The sequence below is a fragment of the Zeugodacus cucurbitae genome, chromosome 4 (assembly GCF_028554725.1).
Source record: "Zeugodacus cucurbitae isolate PBARC_wt_2022May chromosome 4, idZeuCucr1.2, whole genome shotgun sequence".
NCBI lineage: Eukaryota > Metazoa > Arthropoda > Insecta > Diptera > Tephritidae > Zeugodacus > Zeugodacus cucurbitae.
In genome coordinates, this window is record NC_071669.1 from 36,587,168 (window position 1) to 36,609,730 (window position 22,563).

Here is a 22,563-nt window from a genome sequence, read left to right on the forward strand (position 1 = left end):
CTCGCAATTTTTCCATATTTACTCACTCTCTAATCTTTTCCTGGCCTTCCAGGAATATTTCAAGACTAAAATTAGCCAGATCTGTTTGGCCGTTCTCGACTTTTTGCGAGACTAACGAACAGCAATTAATTTTTATATTATATTTATGTAACTGTATATTGGAAGTAAAACCAAATTTTAATTATTAATATCTCCTAACTAAATTTCATCAGAATCCGTTCAGTCGTTTAGGTGTGAAAGGGTAACAGACAGACAGAGTTACTTTCGTATTTATAATATTAATATGGATTCAAATAAATTAGTTTTATTAACGTATTTGTATTTTTAACAGCACAAATTGCCACCCAACTATTTTCAAAATAATCGCCAAAAATGTAAACTCAGGGCTGTTATCTGCGTATTCTAGGATACTGATCCTTATAGCCTATCTTCATATGAAATCTAGCTTCAGTAACCAGGGCAACTACACTGGCGACTATTTTCCAGTTGCCTTACACAATTGGCGTGTTATTGTTATGAGTGTCGTAGTAATATAGTCGAGAGAATATATATCTTTGCAGATGATACATTTGAATAGGATGCACTGTACAATCTTCGATTAAAATGAACTTTAAATTTAAATTTTTAAGTTAATGAAAAAATATTAAGAGCTGTAATACAATATTTTCCAATCGCGATTTTTATGTATATATATAGCTTTAAGTATATATAATTAAAAAAGTCGATGCACTGGTAGAACCCTTTAAGGTGTTTTTCTCTTTTTAAACAATTACTAGATAAAATAAAATAAATAATTAGCACTACTACGTAAATTAAAGTAGCAATTAAGTTCATACATTGTTTCAAGATAGACAATTAAATTGAATAATGTAGTAGTTAGATTACTTAAGGCATTTGATTCGAGTATTTTCAGTACATCGTCGTTGATTGTTTGTTTTTATACAGATGATTGCGCAGTTGTTCTAATTATGTGAAGCTGAAATATTCTCAAAGACACTCTTCATTCGTTCATTCGAAAATCTGCTCAGTCATGATCCATTTATGCAACATCTATACATCAACTCCATACAATCTTCACCATTACTTCTTCATTCGTCTGAAAAAAACACATACAAAACAAATAAGGACAGGTTTTAATACAACACATAATTACGAATTTCATATACATTGGTACAAACATATCTACTACATGCATGAATAGAGAAAATTAGGTTGCAATTCAATTATTTTACCATTGTTTCTTATATAATCTTTATTTCTCATATTAAATTTACTGCTTTTCAAGTAGTTAAAACATAGAACTTAATGTTTATATAAAGGGATTTCAGTTTTTGTTTTACATTTAAAAACTAGTTTTTATGTAAATGTTATATATTATTATTAACTCCTGCTGCTTGTATTTGTAGTTGATTTAGAAATATTTTTTTAATATAAAAGTATATTTGTGTATACTTGCATTATAATATTAGATTCTCGTTATAATTGTGTTTTCTTTTCATCATGTCGTACTTATAAAAATAAATTGTTTTTTTTTTTTTCATATAAACTAGTATATATATATGTATATATGTGTGTATTTACGCACTAGTAATATGTATGTATGGGCTTATACGAAAAGATGAAAAACTACGCATGATTCCGCCACTTTTTACTTGAATTTATCAAACTTTAATATTTTTTATTTTAAATGTTATTATTTTTGTTCGTTTTTGAAACTTCATCACTTTTGCTGTTACGTCGTGCTTTTAATATTTGCCTTGCTATTTTTAATTTGAAAGAGTATAACATATGTGGAAAAACTCTTCTTTGCGCTGTTCATATGTTGGTTGTTAACATTCAATTATTTCCAGTTAATTTATTCCACAATTTGTTTGATATCTTATTTTGTGGTTGCTTAGTAATTTACAACCTTACAAGGTTTTTGATCGAGTATTTAACTTCTGTTTTGAAGTATATACATATTTCCCTATTTTAGAGCAATGAGATAACGCCATTTTATGGACACAATAAGGATCCGACAGCGCTATATTCTTAAATTGATATTGCTTTAAATTTTCTCTTTGTATAATGTATCTATGTTGATGTATACACCCAAATACCCAGTCAGAGGGGAAACTTGAACTACTATTTTATTGTTTTTAAGTTGAACTACAAATAATACTCATTCAATGCTTTCATTTATAATCGAAAAATATATGTTTGTAAAACATAGTGCATACTATCACTATAACTTGGTATGGACAAATGCCTTCGTAAATTTAAAATAAAAAACTATGGGTTATGATATACGTTTTTTATAAGAATGTCGAACATAATATGTACGAATCTGTTAGAATAATAAGTGTTCATTAACTAAACTATTAATATAAGAGGTTGTGAATGAGAATCTCCATAAGTGTACAAAAACCTTTGAATCATAATATTTGTAAACTTCAAGAAAGTATATGTCCATAAATACAAGTTTCAAAAAGTGGTTATCGTGCTAATAGTCAACAATTGCGCGTTAAAATACAGATTAGCAATCGAAACAATATACCGTAAGATAAACTTTTTACGTAGCAAAAGGATACAAATGTTTGATTTTCCGACTGTAATCTTCTATGAAAATTTCTTTATATTTGTAATAAATTTTAATTTTACACATTTGTCATGTTTCTTCTAATTATACATTCGTGTGTAGAAAATAAGTTTTTAAGCCTCTCTTTTTCTTTTGCCCTTTCCTATATTTGAAGTTAATTTTTGTTGTTTGCGGGAGACAGTTCAGCGTGATTTAACAATATCAAGTAAAATTAAACGATATGTGCCTTTTGAAACAATTGTAATCCATCAGTCGGACTACTTCACATAATATGTATCAACATATAAAATCAGCGTCTTCGTCTTTTAATCACTGGGATTCACTTGCTCAAATGGTCATTAGATCTATTATTAGTCTCTTTAGAAATTTTAGAACACAACGGTTACAACGGTTGGTGGTTCTCATGACAGCGGGCTCAATTTAATCGAAAGTGACCGGAATTTGTATACACTCAAAGATGGCGTTGTCAAAAATATGTTGAGAATGGTTTGTGCTGTCGCAAAAACTACTAAAACCGTTGAAGGAATATTGAGAAATTACTAGGTTGGTGCATAACGGGTTTAAGTAAAATTCCGTTATTCCGTTAAATTACTGCTCTTGTCTTGTAACAGTAACGTTATAAATAAAGTAATTAATATCTAAGAAACATTAAATAAATAATGCGTATACATAAAATAAAATATAATTTTGACAAGCATTGGCCACTTTAGTAAAGATTAAATTAAGGTTATTCAGTAATTTTGTGTACATGAATACAACTGTTAATCCAAAAAGTTAAATATAGACAAAAAATTAATTTTTTCAGTAAAAATTTTAAAGCATTTAATACCGTTCGTTAGAATAATTTCAATTATATCGCTAGTGGTAAGTTTTAACAATATTTAATAAAAACTCAAACGTTTCTTCCTTCATGTCGAATTAATAAATTTACTTTTAGTAGACAGTTTTGAACTCAACTATTAAAAGGACTGTAGCAATTTAAAGGAAGTCTCTCGCAACAATGAGACATATGGAATTTCTAAACTTACAACTACTCCATCTTATGATGTCTACGCATATAATATTAGTGTTATAATGTTATGAATTGTAAATATTTACAAAGATATAATTTGTTCTAGTTCTTGTTATACATATTCTCAGTCTATTGCAGTTAATTGCATATACGAATCGAGCGATGTTGTTTTGAGTTTGTTTTAATACTTTGCAAATATTAAACTGCAATTTAAATGCATATTAACTAAAAGGCCTAAACCAGTACGAAGTGTTCATTGTGGTACTAGGAATTCTACAGGATTCCTCGTCCTAATAGAAAGGGTAAAAAACACATTTTGGATAGTCCATTTGAATTTCATTGTGATCTAATTATATTGGTTCATTGTCGCATAATAGTTATCTTGAACTTAAAGGGTTCTACAAAATAAAAATACATTTTCTTAACAAATCGTGTTTCCAGTTCGATCGCTATAACATGATAACAAATTGGCTGAGACTTATAAGAAAAAAAATATGTATATATGAATGTATGAATGAAGTTTAGGTGCATAGGGTGTGGTTTCTTGTGCGTGTTGTGGATATAAGTAGTTGAAACCAAAGTTAAAATACAGAGCTCTAGGTTTTTGTGTTAATAAGGGAGGGAAACATTTATGCATATGCATTGCAAATTGAGCGTGAAATGAGTAAAATCATTTCACTTTATAAATCTCGTTCAAGATTTTACATCGTATTCAAGAATGTGAGTTTATGTAGATAACAATAATATATACTATTTGTTGTTAATTTATGCACGATATATGTATTTGGGTAATCTGCGTCTCAATTACATGCAAATGATTAACTCTGATTAATTCAATCGATATTTAAATATTCTAAATAATAACATATTCGCATTGTTATTGATATTATTGGCGAGAGCGTTATTGTATATGTAAATGATGGAGCGCTTTAGAGCATGTGCGCGACACAAAGTTAACTATCAATTGATGCTGATTGCGGCCTTTACGCCACTCAGTTGTATTTACCATTATTTGCAACTTTTGCTTGGCTTTAGGCTAGTTTCGAATATGCATACACACAAATCACACCCACAACAACACCCGCCGCAATATAGGTAATTAATGACCTTCGTTTTTTCGCCGCGTGCTTGCTCTCTTCGGATTCTCGTTGCTTTCGCTTAATCTCGTTCACCTTGTGCTCAATATTTGCTTGTCTCTCGGCACGTTTTCGTCGCTTCAACTCATTTTCGGGACTTCTATAAAAGAGCGATAAACTTGTTAAACATCATGTACTACTTACAGCTAAAGTCGTTGCTGACTTACCCTATTGTATTGGAATTGCTATTTGAAATATCGGTGCCGTTTAATTTCACTTCATCTAATGGTTCATGACCACCAGCCCCGCTTGCTGCTTCACTGCTTATACTCCGTTCATTGACAGCGTTAGCGTTTTTCATATCGTCCGAATTGTCATCGTTGTGCTCTTCAATTTCCTCATCATTATCGTCTTCACTGTCATCGTTTTCGTAATATTCATTTTCATCACTCTCTGATTCATGTACACGATCTCTTGAGGCTTGCGTGATTTGAGGCTGTTTTGGTATAGGTGGTAAAGGTCTATTCGACATTCTATCAGCGGTTTTTTCATTGTTTATGATGTTATTCAGCGCATCCTTGTTGGTATGTTTTGCATTGTCAGTGGGCGCGTATAAGTCCTCGTTAAAACTTTCGCTGGCTGGTATTTTTGGTAATGGTTTACCGTGTAAGTTCAAGGTTAATGCACCGGCAGGGCCACAACCGGCCATCGGCAGTGTAAGGGAATGTGTGCGTGGTGGCAAAGGTGGTGGAACATCGCCACTTATTATTACACCTGTAGCATACGGCTCATGCTCATTGTCACTGATGTTGATTGGGGTTTCCTTGTAATTTAGAAATTCCTGTAAACATTTCGTAATATTACGTGATTAAATGTATACTGAACGTGCGCGATAAGTAAATAAATTATCTTACCGGATCCTTGAGCAATTTAATACCCTCTATAATTGCTTGATAAGAGAAAAATAATTGATCTGCAGTCTGTATTAAGCCCATGCGATATTTGCGCAGCTCAAAAAGTACATCCTGCACAGAAACATTGGCTTCACCTTCCTTTTCGATCTGCAGTGAATTAAGAAATCCGTTATATTGCGGTTTATGTTTTTGCAATCAAATAACTAACCAAAACTAAACAGCAGTCAACTAAACAGAATGTACCCGAACGCCCAATACCAGCACTGCAGTGTACGACTGCCGGCCCCACATCGGCATCGAGTGCTCCCGAGTCCCGCACTTGTTTGAGAAACTGTAAAAACGCCACTGGTGAACTAGGAGTGCCAAAATCCGGCCATGTTGTATAGTGGAATTGCAATATTTCACGAGTTGTGTTCGACTCAAGGTCAGTTAGCCTTAAAACATAAAAAAAATTTAAAGTAAATGTAAGGCCTTGTTTGATATTAATTTATCTACTTACTTGAACCATCTGCGACAGAAATTCTTATATTCTTCGCAACGTAGAAATTCCACGGTCAAATTCACCTCATCCAACCTTAACGCATTCTCGGGACCCTTTTTGTCCGGCCAATAGTGATGGCATTTAATTTGTTTCTTTTCCATCAATTTGTTCAACATTAGAATGGCTTTTGTATTTTGTTCCCAAACCATTAACCAAAAGTGTCCGACGGTGTCGATTAGGGGACCTTGTGTTAAAATATATTTTCGATCGGCACGCTCCAGCTGAACGGAAACAAGAGAGAAAGCATGCGTATATTTGATTTCTTGAATATACCTAGTTATTGGCTTACCTGAACAAGATTTGCATTTATATAGTCTACATGGCCTCTGTGAATAATGATACGAGAATGGTCGTACGGGTTTACGTCTCTGTATCTGTTTAGGCAGCGATTATTTGGTTTCTCCGATTCAATAGTGCCAAATTGTTTTTCACTAGCTTCACGTTCACAGTGATCACGAATTTCCTTGAATGAAAACAAATATAATTTTGATTTATTCGAACAGTATGTATTTTTATAATCTCGCAACAAAAATTGCTAAGAGAGTATTATAGTTTTGTTCACATAACGGTTGTTTGTAAGTCATAAAACTAAACGAGTTAGATATAGGGTTATATATATCAAAATGATCAGGGTGACGAGACGAGTCAAAATCCGAATGTCTGTCTGTCCGTGCAACGGATAACTTGAGTAAAAATTGAGATATCTTGATGAAACTTGGAACACACGTTCCTTGGGACCGTGAGAGGGTTGCTTTCGAAAATGGGCAAAATCGGACTACTACCACGCCCACAAAATGGCGAAAACAGAAAACACATAAAGTGTCATAACTAAGCCATAAATAAAGTTATAAAAGTAAAATTTGGAACAAAGGATCGCACTAGGAAGGGGCATATTTGGATGTATTATTGTATTATATATTTATTTATTATTTGTATATATCTCGCAAACCAATAAAGCTATATAAACCAAACTGTCTGCAGTCAGTTCTCTTACGTACCCCACCACACACCATGAAATTAGTTGAAATCGGATAATAACCACGCCCACCCCCCATACAAAGGTTAGGTTGAAAATTACTAAAAGTGAGTTAACTCAGTAACGAAAAATGCCAGAAACACTAAATTTCACATAAGAAATGGCAGATGGAAGCTGCAATCAGATTATTTTACCAAATGGAAAATGGGCGTTGCATCGCCCACTTATGGGTCAAAAACCATATCTCAGGAACTACTCGACCGATTTCAATGAAACTTGGTTTGTAATAGTTTCCTTACATCCCAATGATATGTTGTGAAAATAGGCCAAATCGCTTCACAACCACGCCTACTTCCTATATACCAGAACTTTGAAGACGATCTGAATAGTTAACTTTACACCGAAAGGTGAAAATAGGCCAAATCGCTTCACAACCACGCCTACTTCTTATACACCAGAACTTTGAAGACGATCTGAATAGTTAACTTTACAATATATAAAGTAAGCACTAGTGAAGATATCGGTGCAGAACTTTGCACAAATACTACCTTTATAGTGTGGCAGCCCCATTCTAAAAATCGCCGAAATCTGACCATAGGTTTTCAAGGCCCCATTAATCGAACATGAGGACCTCGGTGCTTCTAACCTAATATTAGGGTTTCCAACTTTCAATGGACTTTATACCATATATATGACGAATATGTGAGTCAAATTGTTTGTTATATTAATAAAGTTAAATAAATAAATTGCGAGAGTATAAAATGTTCGGTTACACCCGAACTTAGCCCTTCCTTACTTGTTTTAGATTATATTTGGAAAATCTAGAAGTCATTAACCTCATTAGTTTAACAAAACTGCTTTATTGTTATTACATAATGCGAACTTGTGGAATGATACTTTTTTATCAGGAACTTCATTCGATATACAGTTGAACTCACCTAACTCGAATCACCATAATTCACAAAAAAACTTCTACTAATAAAAATTACATTAAAACATAAAATTTTTTAAATAGCTGTAAAATATAGATATCGATAGTAAAATTTTAAAATTTGTATTATGTCCTCGTCGTATAGTACGATTTATAGAATGGTTTTAGAGTGAATTTTGGCATCTAAACGCTATTGCTAATTCAAGAGTTCGAGTTATAAAAGTACAGTCAAAGACAAAAGTTTAAATACACCCATAAAATTTCAATTTTTATTGAAATAAAATGTTTCTTTATAATAGATAATTAACCAATAATGGAATGCAAAAAATAATCATTGTTACGTAGATAAAGGTAAATTCATAAAAAAACCTAAAATTGTGCGGGACAAAAGTTTAAAAACAGTGCATAGGGTTTCAACATCTGACTTAATCAAACGGATATAAAGGAAATAAAATAAATTTAGTATTTTGTTCGTCTACTTCCTGCTTCAATAACTACTTTTAGACGGCGTGGCGTAGATTTCTAAATATAACTATATTTTCTATTTCCGAAGGCGCAATATCAGACCACTCTTTTTTTCAGAGCTTCTTTCAAGGATTGATTGTTAGTTCAAGAAGCATTATAAATTTTCCGTGACAATAGCACCTAAAAATGGTTAATCAGGTTCATGTTTGGTGGTTGTGGAAGACTATAGGGCTGACGGGAAGTATAATACAACAGCCATTCCTTCACTAAGTCCGCCTCAGTCTTAGGGTCGTCGTCTTGTTGGAATATCCAAAAACTTCCGAGATCCAAGCTATCCAATGAGGACTGCATATGTTGTTCGAAAATTATACCATCCTTAGATATTTCACGGTAGCTGCTCCTATTACTTCCCCAACCATGACTTTACCTCCACCATGCTTAATAGTTGGAATTAAAGTTTGGGTTTGATATGATGTACCTGCTTCTCGTCACATTTTTGAGTGGCCATCGTTTTAGAATATCTTGAATTTGGATTCATCAGTAATCAGGACTCTTCTTCAAAAAGATTCATCCATATCACGGTATTTGTTCGCAATTTCAAGTTCGCAAGTCCAAGTTGCTTATTCTTCTCACATGTGAGAGATTTTATTTTGGGATTTTTTGTCATCTCATCTTAGAGAAGAAATCGTAATCTAAAAGTTGCTAAATCTTCGAATATATCGGTACTTTTTTCTAAGAAAATTCGCAAGAAACACGCGATGCGTATTTTTCAGTGGCTCTTTTGTTCTGGGTAATTTTACGTTTTTTATGAATTTATCGTTATCTACGTAACAATTTTTTATGAATCCATTGTTGATTAATTATCTATTATAAAAACTGCATCATTACATTTTTGTTCAAACACTTTATTTATATATATATTTTAATAAAAGTTTAAAATTTTATGGGTGTATTTAAACTTCTGTCCTTGACTGTATATCATTGCATATATTAAATGAATTAGTTTAATTGGGGTTTCATATCATAATCCTTTATTTTGGGGTCCCTAAATTATTTATAATATTACGCTTTCGTATTTATCAATGGTATAAAGTTATTAAACATATTTTAATATGTATGTACATATATACAAATTTATTTGGCCACTCCAAATTTCCCTTCACACCGCAATCCTATGTACCAAAATTTGGTACTAGCTTTTCTTTTGGCATAGTTATAACACTTCTTTCAGTTAATGACAGTTTGTGGACCATTGTCACGGTCCGATTTTGCCCATTTGAAATGCCAACTTTCTCAGGGAACACTAGTACCAAGTTTCACGCAAATCCGGGTTCCAAATCGTTTCTCTTCTGATCATTCTGATCATTTTGATTAAAGGGTGTTTTTTGACAAGTTATTTTCAAGCAGACATTAAAAGCGTGTAATTTTATGTTATGGTCAAGAATTTACCTTTAATATAAAGTTAAGGGTATGTCATTTTGTTTTTAAAATGTTTTCGGGCAAGTGACCACCGCCGCTGACTAGAATAAATTCCTATCGAGGGGACTAATTTTCGACCACTTTTTGCAGCAAATGCACCATATGTCAACAGTAAACGTTGTTCTGAAGTAATAACGTTTTTACCAGCCAAATTAATTGATCAATCAACATTTTTATTGATAAACCCTTTTTACCTTTTACACTGCCGGTTACTCGATAACCGATCAGCTGTTATACATTTTTGTTTTTGCTTTTCATAAGAAGTCTGTATACTAGGTGCTGGCAAGTGATATATAGTCAAGTTTCTGCTGGAAAAGCGTTCCTTTACTCAAAAAATTAGCAGAAACACTAGCAGAAGAGAGCGTCAGCTGATCGCATGAGAGCTGCTAGTTTCTGCTGGTGGAATTTTCGCTAGCAGCCGTCAGAAGTAGAAACAGCTGTTGAATGAATGTGTAAATCAGGGCTGCTTTGAGCATTTGCTTTGATTACTCTAGCTGCCAGCAATAAATATACAAAGCTAGTAAGTTTCATCAGCTGATTGCTATTTTTACCAGCGAATTTTATCAAAAAATTAAAATTTTATAAAAAAAAAAAATAGTAGTATTAATGCTATTTTATTAAAAAATTCAGCCAATCGCAGAGAAAGAGCGTATATATAATTATTACAGTCTTTTAAGTCTTCAAATAAATGTATGCAAAGTTACAACCTTAAAAAATAATTTATGTTCATTTACCAGCCCATTGAAAATCGTCAAAATTTGAATCGAGGATGGGCTTCATTTTGTTTCGATTTAAATTATTCCACAGAATTTTTCTCTTTTTATAAGAATTGTGCCATGTGGCTATGCAAGTTATAGTTATAGGCACAAACAAAAACGTCACGCTTATTTGCTATTAAGGTATATTACTCATAGTACAGAGAGCATAATTGGTATTCGTAGTAATACCATGAGACAGACGCAGAACGTAAATGAATTACAATAAATATATGTAGATATGTATGTACATATTTGTGTATGACACATATGTATGTATGTATGTCAAATGCCGGTCGATAAACACAACGAAATTTCTATGCGAGCTTTATGAATGAATTTCTTTGCGAATAAAAAAAAAATAATAACAATAATAAAGAAGTAGAAAACGCCAACCAGCAGCCGCTATACTATCAAGGTGATCGTTATAATCGTCATCTATAAGTATAACATTTCTCACATTCATAATTAACTAGGCTAACAAATTTTAGCGGCACTCGCAGCGATATGCCTGGAAGAGACTTCATTCCAACTGCTATGCATAGCTATAGTTCTAATCACATGCACATGTGTATCTGTGTGTTGGTGTGTAGTCGACTCAAGGTGGTGTAGCGGAGCGCTGGCAATGCACTTAGCGCCATATATGACTAATGTCGTGTGGCAATGTGAACACATTTGCCCACTTGCGCTTGCGTGAGTGCATGTGCACAAACTTAACATATACAAACATGCACACACTCACATACACAAGGTAGTACACAACGCGAAACCCATGGCTGGATATATGAACAATTCGCTTTTTCATATAAGTATAAGAGCAAATATGTTTCTTAAAAAACTCCAGCGCATATGCATGAATGTACATGGAATTGTAGGTAAGCTCGTACTCATTAAAAATAAAACAATAAAATCGTTACACATTCAACTTGAGAACTGGAGCGAAACTGAATGCAGAATGCTAAAGGCTTGTCGTATATAAAGATGCTTTATTGAATATAAAAATAATATGAATACTGCCAAGAAAGACAACAGAAAATGCATTCCATTTTGGAGATGAACGAACTTGCACCTGAAAGATTTATGTATAAACCCACATATATATCATAAAGTTACTGAAAAGTTGTTATTCGAGGCAAATGATTTTTTAAAACTGTTATGTGGACTTATAAGAAGGGACTAATGTACATATGTTTCGTAACATTAACAAGGCGTTCAAAATAGTTCCATATTTATTCTTATATCATTTTATTGAAATACCTATCAGACTCACAAACCCATTTACTATAAACAACTCCGGGAATAACCTTAATAACATAAGCTTGTAGTTTTATTTATTTTTTGCCGTGATTTGCCATATTTCTGGTTTGTTTCACTTTTCATTCATGTGATTTACCATTGATAATTTTTATCAGTATCACCATCGTAATGATGACGTTTCCATGACACAAGTTAAAGCGGAATATAATTGTTTTTAATGGAATTACTCATTAATTGCTTTGTTAATCGATATAAAAGTACATTGGCAGGTGAATTACTAGTTCGTTCTCTATTATTATTTTTGTTTACAAAGTGTGTATATAGTGTATACGAATTTTAGATTTGAGGATTATTTGGACGTTTTAAATGAAAAGTAAAACCGGAAAATATTACAACAATGTGAAAAGGTTTAAGAATTTGTTGAAAATATATTTCAGTTGCACCTGTTAATAAATATAGATAGATAAATAAAAAAAAATAGATAGATAAATATATAAAAAAAAAATACAAGAATAATATCAATTTAAAGGGACGTTTTTAGGAAGGTTCGTTTGATATAAAAACTGAAAGAAAAGACATTTTATGTTTTAATGAAATAACAATTTTGAAGTGAATTTTTGAACAATAATACAATATCCATACCTTGTGTAGACATACATACATACATATGTACAAATTTGAAAAATACTTTCATTAAAGCGCCTTGATGCTATGACTAACTAAAAATATAAAATTACTTACGAAGTGCGTTGGACTTCAAACAGTGAATATTCGGTTATTCTATAAATGTGCATTTACCACGGTAAAACACCAGTGACTCACATTAAACCTGAAAGAAAATCAGCAGTTCGGCTAGCGTGCACTTTTCTCGAACGCCGTCATGCAGGTCTCGGATTTGTGCGCTAATGATCACTAGCTTATGAAAATTATTTATTTGCTTGAAAGTTCACCAAATTGAGCGACGACCGCCTAGCTGTCTGACTGACCTTCCAGGAATGCCGTTTGCGCATTTGCTTTCAACTTAAATGTTTTATACTTTTTGCAAGTTTCCGTTTCACCTCTTTTTGTTGAAAAGCATTGCTAAAATGATTTGAGCGAGAGTGAGAAGAATGTGACATGGAAAGGAATATTATCCAATATCATAGTATTATTGCTTTTAGCACGAAATAAATATTAGTCTGTATACACTTTCTGAGAAATATAACGATTAGTGGTCAAATGGCGTTTTTGTGGGAAGTATGCTTCGAAATATGTTATTTTTTTGTTTTTCTAATTCAGACTTAGACAGGCCTTTGCAAGCATCTACATACATTTGTATGTGTCTGTTCATCTGGATGCTGTGGTGAATACAAATTTTATATTAATAGGAACATGCCTGAATATATGTACAACATTCATACATATGTATATACATACATACGTAAGCTTAAAGTATGAATATTATAAATAAATAAAAAATGGATATTTTGAACCAGGTCATATTGGAACAGCATCAACGCTATTAGTTAAAAAATGCTAAAAGTGTACATACAGTTTGTCAAGTCATTGTTTGCAAAATGTGCATACAGTGGGGAACAAAAGTGATTCCATGATCAACACTTTCATGTTTGAGCGCGCATAAAAAATAAACGAATGAAGTAAATGACAAACACTTTTTTTTCTTGAATATCTAGTTTATTTGTAACAATTAGGCGTAAAAAACAAAATAGTAACGGAGGCAATGGCATAGTTATAATACAAAAACCAAAAAAATCGGCATGTACTCAGTTTTGCACCATCCGTGAAAAAATTAAAAGAAATGCATTATTAATATTTAGTCCACAGACCCTTATTTTCTATGACATTTTTTATACGTTCTGGCATGCTCACAAATAGATTTTCAACAATTCCTTTCGGAATATTATTCCACTATTGTTCATCACGCCCCCAAAGATCGTTTAGGTTGGATGGGGCTGATTGATACTGTCCGAGCTGTCGCTTCACAATTGACCATAGATTTTCAATTGGATTGAGGTCGGGACTTTGCGCTGGCCACTCCAAAACCTTAAAATTTGATTTCCCAACCATACTTTTACAATTTTCACAGGTTGCTTGGGATCTCCATTTTGCTAAAAAGTGATTTCATGCTCTGGCTACGCACACTGGTCAAGAAAATTGGGAAGCTGGGTTTGCAAAATACTTAAATAATATTCCTTACGCATAATCCCGTCAATTTTGTGCAACGGTCCCACTTTCCAAAACGTGAAGCACCCCCAAGCCATTATGTTGCCTCCCCCATGTTCTACTGTTTGCTTCACGTGATGCCTTTGAAGCTTGTCACCGGGTTTACGCCAACAGTACCGTTTTCCATCCGATTGAAAACGGTTAAACTTGGATTCGTCCGACCAGATAACACGTTTCCAGTCTTCAACTGTCCAGTTTCTGTGTGCCTTTGCGAATTTTTGTCGTGCCTTAACATTTTTCTCGGATAAAGCTGGTTTGTTTTTTGGAGGCTTGGGGGTGCGTCACGTTTGGAGAGTGGGACCGTTGCACAAAATTGACGGGATTATGCGTAAGGAATATTATTTAAGTATTTTGCAAACCCAGCTTCCCAATTTTCTTGACCAGTGTGCGTATCCAGAGCATGAAATCACTTTTCAGCAAAATGGGGATCCCAAGCAACCTGTGAAAATTGTAAAAGAATGGCTGGGAAACCAAATTTTAAGGTGATGGAGTGGCCAGCGCAAAGTCCCGACCTCAATCCAATTGAAAATCTATGGTCAATTGTGAAGCGACAGCTCGGACAGTATCAATCAGCCCCATCCAACCTAAACGATCTTTGGGGGCGTGTTGAACAATAATGGAATAATATTCCGAAAGGAATTGTTGAAAATCTATTTGTGAGGATGCCAGAACTTATAAAAAAAGTCATAGAAAATAAGGGTCTATGGAGTAAATATTAATAATGCATTTCTTTTAATTTTTTCACGGATGGTGCAAAACTGAGTACATGCCGATTTTTTTGGTTTTTGTATTATAACTATGCCATTGCCTCCGTTACTATTTTGTTTTTTACGCCTAATTGTTACAAATAAACTAGATATTCAAGAAAAAAAAGTGTTTGTCATTTACTTCATTCGTTTATTTTTTATGCGCGCTCAAACATGAAAATGTTGATCATGGAATCACTTTTGCTCCTCACTGTAAGTACATGCAGTGATCCCCGCTTAAATGCCTTTCCCGCTTAAATGCCTGTAATAATTAAGCACAAAAACAAAATTGTTTGCAATTTTCCTCTTTTAAGTGTCTTTTAATATTTTTGCCATTGAATGCGCTGAGTATTGTCAAAAGGAAAATATACATTGTATCTATGAACATAGTATTGTAAAGTTTTTTTCATATTTATTGTTATTAATAAGAAATAAATGTGTCTTTTATTCTAAAAGAAAAAAAATTTAGATCGAAGTATTTGAGAAAAAGTAAGTACCTCGAGGCACTTAAGCGGGATTCATTTAAGTGCCTTTCCCGCTTGGGTGTCTCAAAAGTCTTGCAAGTTAAGAAGGGACAATTAAGCGGGGATTACTATAATACAAAAAAAAGTCAACTTTGTCATGAACTTTTATTAGAAATTAATTGTTTGTAAAATGCAAACATAAGTCGTAAGAGATTCATAAGGAATGAACGGAACATTATTTTCAAACAAACACCAACATGTGATCTTCTAATTCCACTTTTTGTATCGAATTGTACAGATTTAATTGGAAATACTGATTTTCGGAATTGATAAACAAATAAGTTGACGAAAATATAACCATATGATTTATATTCATTAATTTAACAAAAAAATAAGAAAGAGCTGTCCGAAATGTTTAATATAAAGCTGAGGAATACAGTAATCCCCACTTAAGTGACCCTTGTTAACATGCAAGACTTTTGAGATACTTAAGCGGGTAAGGCACTTAAATTAATCCCGCTTAACTGCCTCGAGGTACTTACCAAGCTTTTCACTTGGTTCCACTTAAGCGGGGATCACTGTATATACAATATATTAGATATATAGTTTTAGTTAGTTTTAGATATGTATATTTAGTATTTTGTTGGCCCTCCTTTTGCTGCAATAATTTCCTCCAGAGTGTCAATTCGGATATTTTGGCTCATACGCTAAAAAATTTAATTACTTACCAAAAATCTATAATATAAAAATGAATCGCAAAATGTGTTGCTAAGCGCATAACTCGAGAACCGCTGAACCGATTTCGCAAATTCTTTTTTTAAAATGTTTTTAGAGGTCCCGGGATGGTTCTTACGGAGAGAAAAATTAGAAAAATTGACTGAAAAAGTCTTAAATCCACAATTTTCTAATCACCCATACAAACAATTTGTGTCGTTAGTCTCGAAAAAAGTAGAGAAGGGCCAAACCGATCTGGCTAATTTTAGTTTTGAAATATTTATGGAAGGCCAGGGAAGGATTAGAAAGTATGTATATATCGAAAAATTGTGAGGAAGATAACAAGGAGATGATTTTATTTGAATTGACAACAAAAATATAAAAAAATCAAAAACAAAACAAAAAATAATAATATTTTGAAAGTTGTCATTGTTGCTTTGTTAAAATATTTTTATCATTGTTCAATTGTATAAGGCTGTGTCGATAGCCCAATAGAATTTGTAACAAGTAGGGAAATGCAACCGAACATTTTATACTCTCGCAATTTATTGATTTAATTTTATTACACACAATTTGAAATAAAGTCCAATAGAATAACGAAAATCAGCATATATAGTACATGAGGGTTGAGGTAATTCCTGAACCGATTTCACTCATTTTCAACGCCCAGTTATAATGGGAATAGGGGTAACTTGGCACCTGTTAGTAGGCAGACAAACGGCAATTCGGCCTTTAAATTACTGCTAAATTTCAAATCAACGAAACACCAGTCTGCAAAATCGCTAAAAAAAAGAGCTAGAAGAAAAGAAAAGAAGATTTTCCAGATATTCAAGTCGCTGGAGGTACTGCACAGGACTTTAAAAGATTTACGCGACAACGAAAATATTTTTGGTGAAGCCATGATTCTGTTGGCAGGTGATTTTCGGCAGTCTATTCCTGGATCAACTGTTGCTGAAGAACTAATCACATTCCTAAAATCGTCTAATTTGTGGCGACATATAAAGAATCGCCAATTAACAAATAACATACGAGTGTTTTTCCAACCATATCATACTGCGATTGTACAAATAGTTGAAAATGGCAGCGACGCAGTTGACACCTCGATGGATTAATAACATTTTTAACGGGTTTCTGTCACTTCATGGCCTCGAAAGAGGAGCTTATTCATCGTGTTTTTCCTGACATGAAACCATAATATAATAAACATAAATGGCTGATTGAATGATCTATATTGGTGGTAAAAAAACAAGGATCTCTTTGATCTTAATGCGACAATTTAGATTTTCGTTAAAGGAGAGTTGACACAGCTACAAACCAGGATGACGTATTCAATTATCCCACAGACTATTTTAAATTGCTGGACTATCCCCACTCATTTGCAATTAAAAATAGTGTGAGTTGTCATCATGCTGCGTAACATAAATCAACATCAAACTTTGCAAAAGAACAACACTGGCTGTGAAGAAGGTAATCAATATTGTCACCAAAGCCAAGATAAAGCCAACTATGAAATTTGGTCATTTGTTACTTTCTCCAATATACGATTAAAAAATCAAAGTTTTACAAATTATGATGATTTACGCTTAACACAGATCTACAATAAAGTCTATCAATCATTTTAAAATATATCAGCTATAACGTTTTCGTCTTTATGCGTAGGAATTTTTTCTCTACATTGAAAGATTTACTAATTTAATGTATACCTTAGCCACAAAAACGTGTGGCCGGGTCTGCTAGTAAATAAATAAAAGTAAATGTGAAGAATCAAAGATATATAAAATAAGTGTACTATAAGATGTAGTTATTGTTTACTAATATTGAAAACATTTCAAAATTAAAAATATTTTGCGTGTCAGCCCTTCAAATTTAATAATTCTGTTGATGTTTTTGTTTCAGCTACTCATTTATTCGGACATACAGTGACTCATATACAGTGCAATGCTGATGAGAAAACCATCCAATCATAAAATAAATTCTTCAAACTACTATATATGATACATCAAATTAAAGGAAAAATATTGTACATTATTTCAGGAAACTTAAAAACAGTATTATATTAATTCACAGCACAAAACTTAAAGAAATAGCTCGCAATATACAAAATTCATTCCATATAACTAACCGGAAAATTACAAGAACTAAGCTTTCGCAAATAACGGTACTTCTGATCATTACGAAATTTCACATGAACAAACATTTAATAGCCTTCACACAGGAGCTAATTGATCAATTAGCCGGCCGCTCATCGATTAAAACGCTGATTAAGTTCGATTTACCACACAAAATGAAGATCTACATTAATTTTTATTTGAATTTTAATCGACTTGGAAATGAAATGCAACTCTGCCACAAAGACCTTATTTATAATAATATGTACATACGTTCTTTGTCTACGAGTTGTTGTTCATGCTACACGACGGAAGATATTGCTGCTAAAAATAGCAATCAGCTGATGAAACTTACCAACTTCTTATGAAAAGCAAAAACAAAAATGTATTACAGCTGATCGGTTATCGAGAAGCCTTCAGTGTGAACGGCAAAAACTGGTTTCTCAATCAAAATTTTAATTGATCAACTAATTTGGCTGTAATATTACTTTCTGCATATTAGTGATACAATACTTTAGTTGTCTTTCTGTAAGCTCATAGGAATCCAAATAATGTTATGGCAAGTAGCTGTGAGCCACTAAAAGCATAACATGATGATTTTAATATACAGTATACTCTCGAAAAGTAAATCGATTGGTATTTTGGGTAATTTACTTTTTCGAATAATTTACTTTTCCAAATATATACATAAATTATCTGTTTTTATAATATTAAATGCATTTTTAAACTTAAAAAATTCATTCATTTATTTGCTTCAATAAAACATATGGATTTATATGAAAAACATATTTACATTTACATACATACATATGTATTTACTATGAAGAGAAAAAATCTTGAATATTCTTTTGTTTTTTTTCTTTTGCAATATATTTTCTGACCATTTTTGTACGACAATTCAAAAAGTCTGACACCTGATTTGCATCGTTTTCATTTCTAAACCAGTGGATCAAGTAGGAGAGTTTATTTAGTTTTTGCAACATCATAAAAAACGCTGCTTGCTTCGTTTCGAATTTTTTATCACACTCTCTGAAAAGTAAATTAAAAAATTTACTTTTTCGAGGTGCATGTGTAATCTTAAAGGTGATTAACTTTTCCGCGATTATTTACTTTCTGAGAATTTACTTTTCGAGAGTATACTGTAATAAGATATTCTAAAACCACCTGTCTCCAAAAAACCTTCTTTTTTGGAAAAAAAATATCATGAACACTGCAAGAATAACGACAAAACCTAAATAAAACACCTGTAGGAAATTTAAAAAATCAATAGTTACATATGTACATATGTACATACCGCAAGCAGCTGAAGAATAAAATTATAAATCTTTTTTATAAATTCTATTTACGTTCTTTTGCAAGCAAGTTTTCACCTACAAATCTCATGATTTCTCATAAGACATTTTAAAAGCAAGAATTTCAGACTGGGTCATTTGAGTATAACAAGTTTTTTTTTGGGGACGATCTTTGTCAAAACCGCATACCTCCATACTCATTGACGGATTGCAGAAAAGATAAAAACTCCAACACGTTAATTTTTTGCTCTTTGTCTTTTTTGTATGTATCGCTCTTTCAGGTCATATGATGACGAATTGCCAACAACGAATTACACCTTACTTGGGGCATGAAAGAGCCTGCATCCAAAGAAGTCTGTATTATGACGTAACGATTAGTCAGCTGACTATATACATATAACATTAAGGTGAAATACAAAATACTATGTGTTTACTTATATATGCAAAACTGAGTGTAGGTGTTTGGTTTAATACCCTCCACTGTGTAATTCCGTAACTCATAGAAGTGAAGAATATTTAGGATTTTTTTATTTTTTGAAAAGTTGCATTGCATCACGATTATCACTCGAAATAATATCCAAATATGGAAGACATATCAGCTTCCATCAGGCTGATATGATTAAGATACCAATTTGTATAAATCTGGTTGGCTTTCTAGTCAATTATTTGCTCTTTTAGCAAGATTTACAATTGGTAATTTTTTTAAGGTATAGTGCATATACATACATACATATGTAAATATAGGCCGCTTTATTTAAGCGCTCTTATTGGAACCCCCTTTATATGCATAAGTATTTTAGCATACATACATACATACGTATGTTGATATGTGATTAACTTTAACACTTTATTTTATTTTCTGAGAAATATTGCAATTTTAAATAGTGACTTTTATTGCATATAATTCCAAGAATATATATAGACATATTTTAAACTAAATATAGTTAAACACAGGAAATATATTTTAAATTATTATGATTTAAATCCTGGTACATTTAAATAATCAGAAATATCAGTAAACATGGCCTTGCCGCCGTTATGTCACGAATTCATATATAAGTTTGATCCCCAATGGAAATATTTTAATAAAATAAACATTTTAATAAAATTGATATTTGTGAGTGTTCAATTATCGCAAAAATAATTTTATTACCTTTTAGTTGCTAAACTAAAGTTTCTATTGAAAACGTTAAGAAGTGAATGAACTTTTCAGATATGTATGTATGTTTCTATTATCCATGATAATAACAACGAAATAAAGTAAAAAATAAGAATTCATGTTTGCATTAAAATACCGTTAATATGAAAGTAAAACGAGATAACAAGTAAAATATTCCTATGAAATCAAATGCTTCCCAAAACAATTATTTCCTATTACAGATATAATCGTGTACTTAAAATGGGAAATTATGGTCAAAAACTGGAACTTGGAACTGGGCAATACTTAGAATTATCAATGTTTTATGGATGTCATTCTATCATTAGATTAAACATTTTATAAGACCTTAACTTTTCGTTATTATTTAATTTTATGATTTTAAAACTTTCATTTCCTGGAAATGCCCGCCTAATTTCACTCATGGCTTTCCTATCGACGCACAGAGCTAAAACTCCCCAACCAGAAGTACACAAGTTAATAGGAATTAAACATATCTACATTCAATTGTATACAAAAGTGTATACGTCCACATTTACGTACATACTATGTACAAGCTGGTTTGTAGGCAATGACTATGTACTTTATTTCTTGATTCTCTCATAGATTTCGTGGAAGACAACATAAAATAAAAACAAATAAAATAGTAACTGTGAAGACGATGAATATGTAGAGAATATAGGGTTAATAAGAGGAAAACTTAAAACGTTAGAACTAGCGGAACAGATTTTATACCCTTTACTGAATTGTTTTAATGTTTATGAAGAAACTTAACATAATTGTTTTATATTATTTAATCAATTTGGACCATACTCTTGCATTTATTTTGCGAAACATTCACCACACTGCGGGTTTATTGTTTACTGTTTACCTGGTAGCATCTATGCCAGCCTTGTCGATCAGCAATTCTATTATACTCTGCTTCTATGGTGCCGCTGCCGCTCCCGTTGGCATTACCTGCCGCTATGGTGTTCCCCACAATATTGCTGTCACAAGTATCCGTTGTTGTTTCATTTCTATTAGTAGTTGAAGTCATCTTTTCACGTTTTAGGTTCGTTTAACAATTTATATTTCACTTTCAACTATGGTATTTAAAAATTTAGCAATATGTATTCGTTTTATATAGCAGGTGTCAATTTTTTCGTGGTTACTTTCAATTAAACAGTGTAATTATTTATTGAAACACATTTCACAGAAGATTAGTATATTATTATCTTTTTAGCCACGATCACATTGGGATGATTTTCAATGATAATTACGGCGGAAATACACAATTCACAATTATAAAGATTGACAGGGTATTATTGTTGTAATATTAATTTTAGATTAAAAAAATCAAGTTGCACATTTAGTGATAAAAAATAAGCAAAGCTAAAAACTTGCCGATTCAATACAAGCTCTGCAGAATATATTTGCCAATGCAATGCATGCGCACACTATTTAACAAACTTTATTAAAATCTTTTATATATTCGTTCTCTTTCACACTGTCAGTAAAACGTAATTTTGCATTTTGCAAGCTAAAATTAAGAAATGTAATGAAGAAATTTCGCACTTTTAATCGTCTATCACTTTTTTGACCAATGACCGTGTTGCCGCTGCAAATTGGAATGTGTTTCAAGTCAACAAATTGTAAGGTTGCTCTAAATGGCACGTACGGTGTTGCCAATATGGAATATGTTATATGCCATATAACACAGGGTGTACAATATTTCTAAGTTTTTTAATATACTTAAAGTATTGTATCGAAAATGATACCGGAACATCTAGAATAGCAATAGAAATCCATAACTTGCCCGATTTATACAGATATCGATATTCGTAGTTGCCAGAATGCTCGAGTGGCAATATATCGCTTACAATCGACTATATAAGGG

General features: G+C 32.3%; 1 protein-coding gene across 3 annotated transcripts; it reads right to left on the reverse strand.

Annotated features, from left to right (window-relative positions):
• Positions 1-727: 727 nt before the first annotated feature.
• On the reverse strand, positions 728-22,306 carry LOC105211550 (tyrosine-protein phosphatase non-receptor type 61F). 3 transcript variants are annotated; one of them, XM_029039777.2, is made up of 8 exons: positions 21,559-22,306; positions 6,411-6,584; positions 6,080-6,342; positions 5,789-6,014; positions 5,581-5,727; positions 4,894-5,507; positions 4,597-4,826; positions 728-1,096 (listed from the first exon to the last, which is right to left on the reverse strand). In XM_029039777.2, exons 1-7 carry the CDS (start codon positions 21,721-21,723, stop codon positions 4,622-4,624), a joined length of 1,794 nt encoding a protein of 597 aa, XP_028895610.2. In that variant the 5' UTR covers positions 21,724-22,306; the 3' UTR covers positions 728-1,096; positions 4,597-4,621. The 3 variants fall into 3 exon arrangements, with proteins under 3 accessions (XP_028895610.2, XP_028895611.2, XP_011181348.2); XM_029039778.2 differs by having other exon boundaries at positions 4,698-4,826; positions 21,559-22,305; XM_011183046.3 differs by lacking the exon at positions 728-1,096 and having other exon boundaries at positions 1,569-4,826; positions 21,559-22,305.
• Between the last annotated feature and the right edge of the window lie 257 nt (positions 22,307-22,563).

Bases quoted from the DNA above. Each gene is read 5' to 3' on its own strand.
- LOC105211550 (XM_029039777.2), bottom strand. From the start codon at position 21,723: ATGACTTCAACTACTAATAGAAATGAAACAACAACGGATACTTGTGAC. The intron at 6,343-6,410 runs GTAAGCCAATAA...GTTTCCGTTCAG, and splicing joins TAAATGCAAATCTTGTTCAG to CTGGAGCGTGCCGATCGAAA. The intron at 5,728-5,788 runs GTTAGTTATTTG...AATTCACTGCAG, and splicing joins TTGACTGCTGTTTAGTTTTG to ATCGAAAAGGAAGGTGAAGC.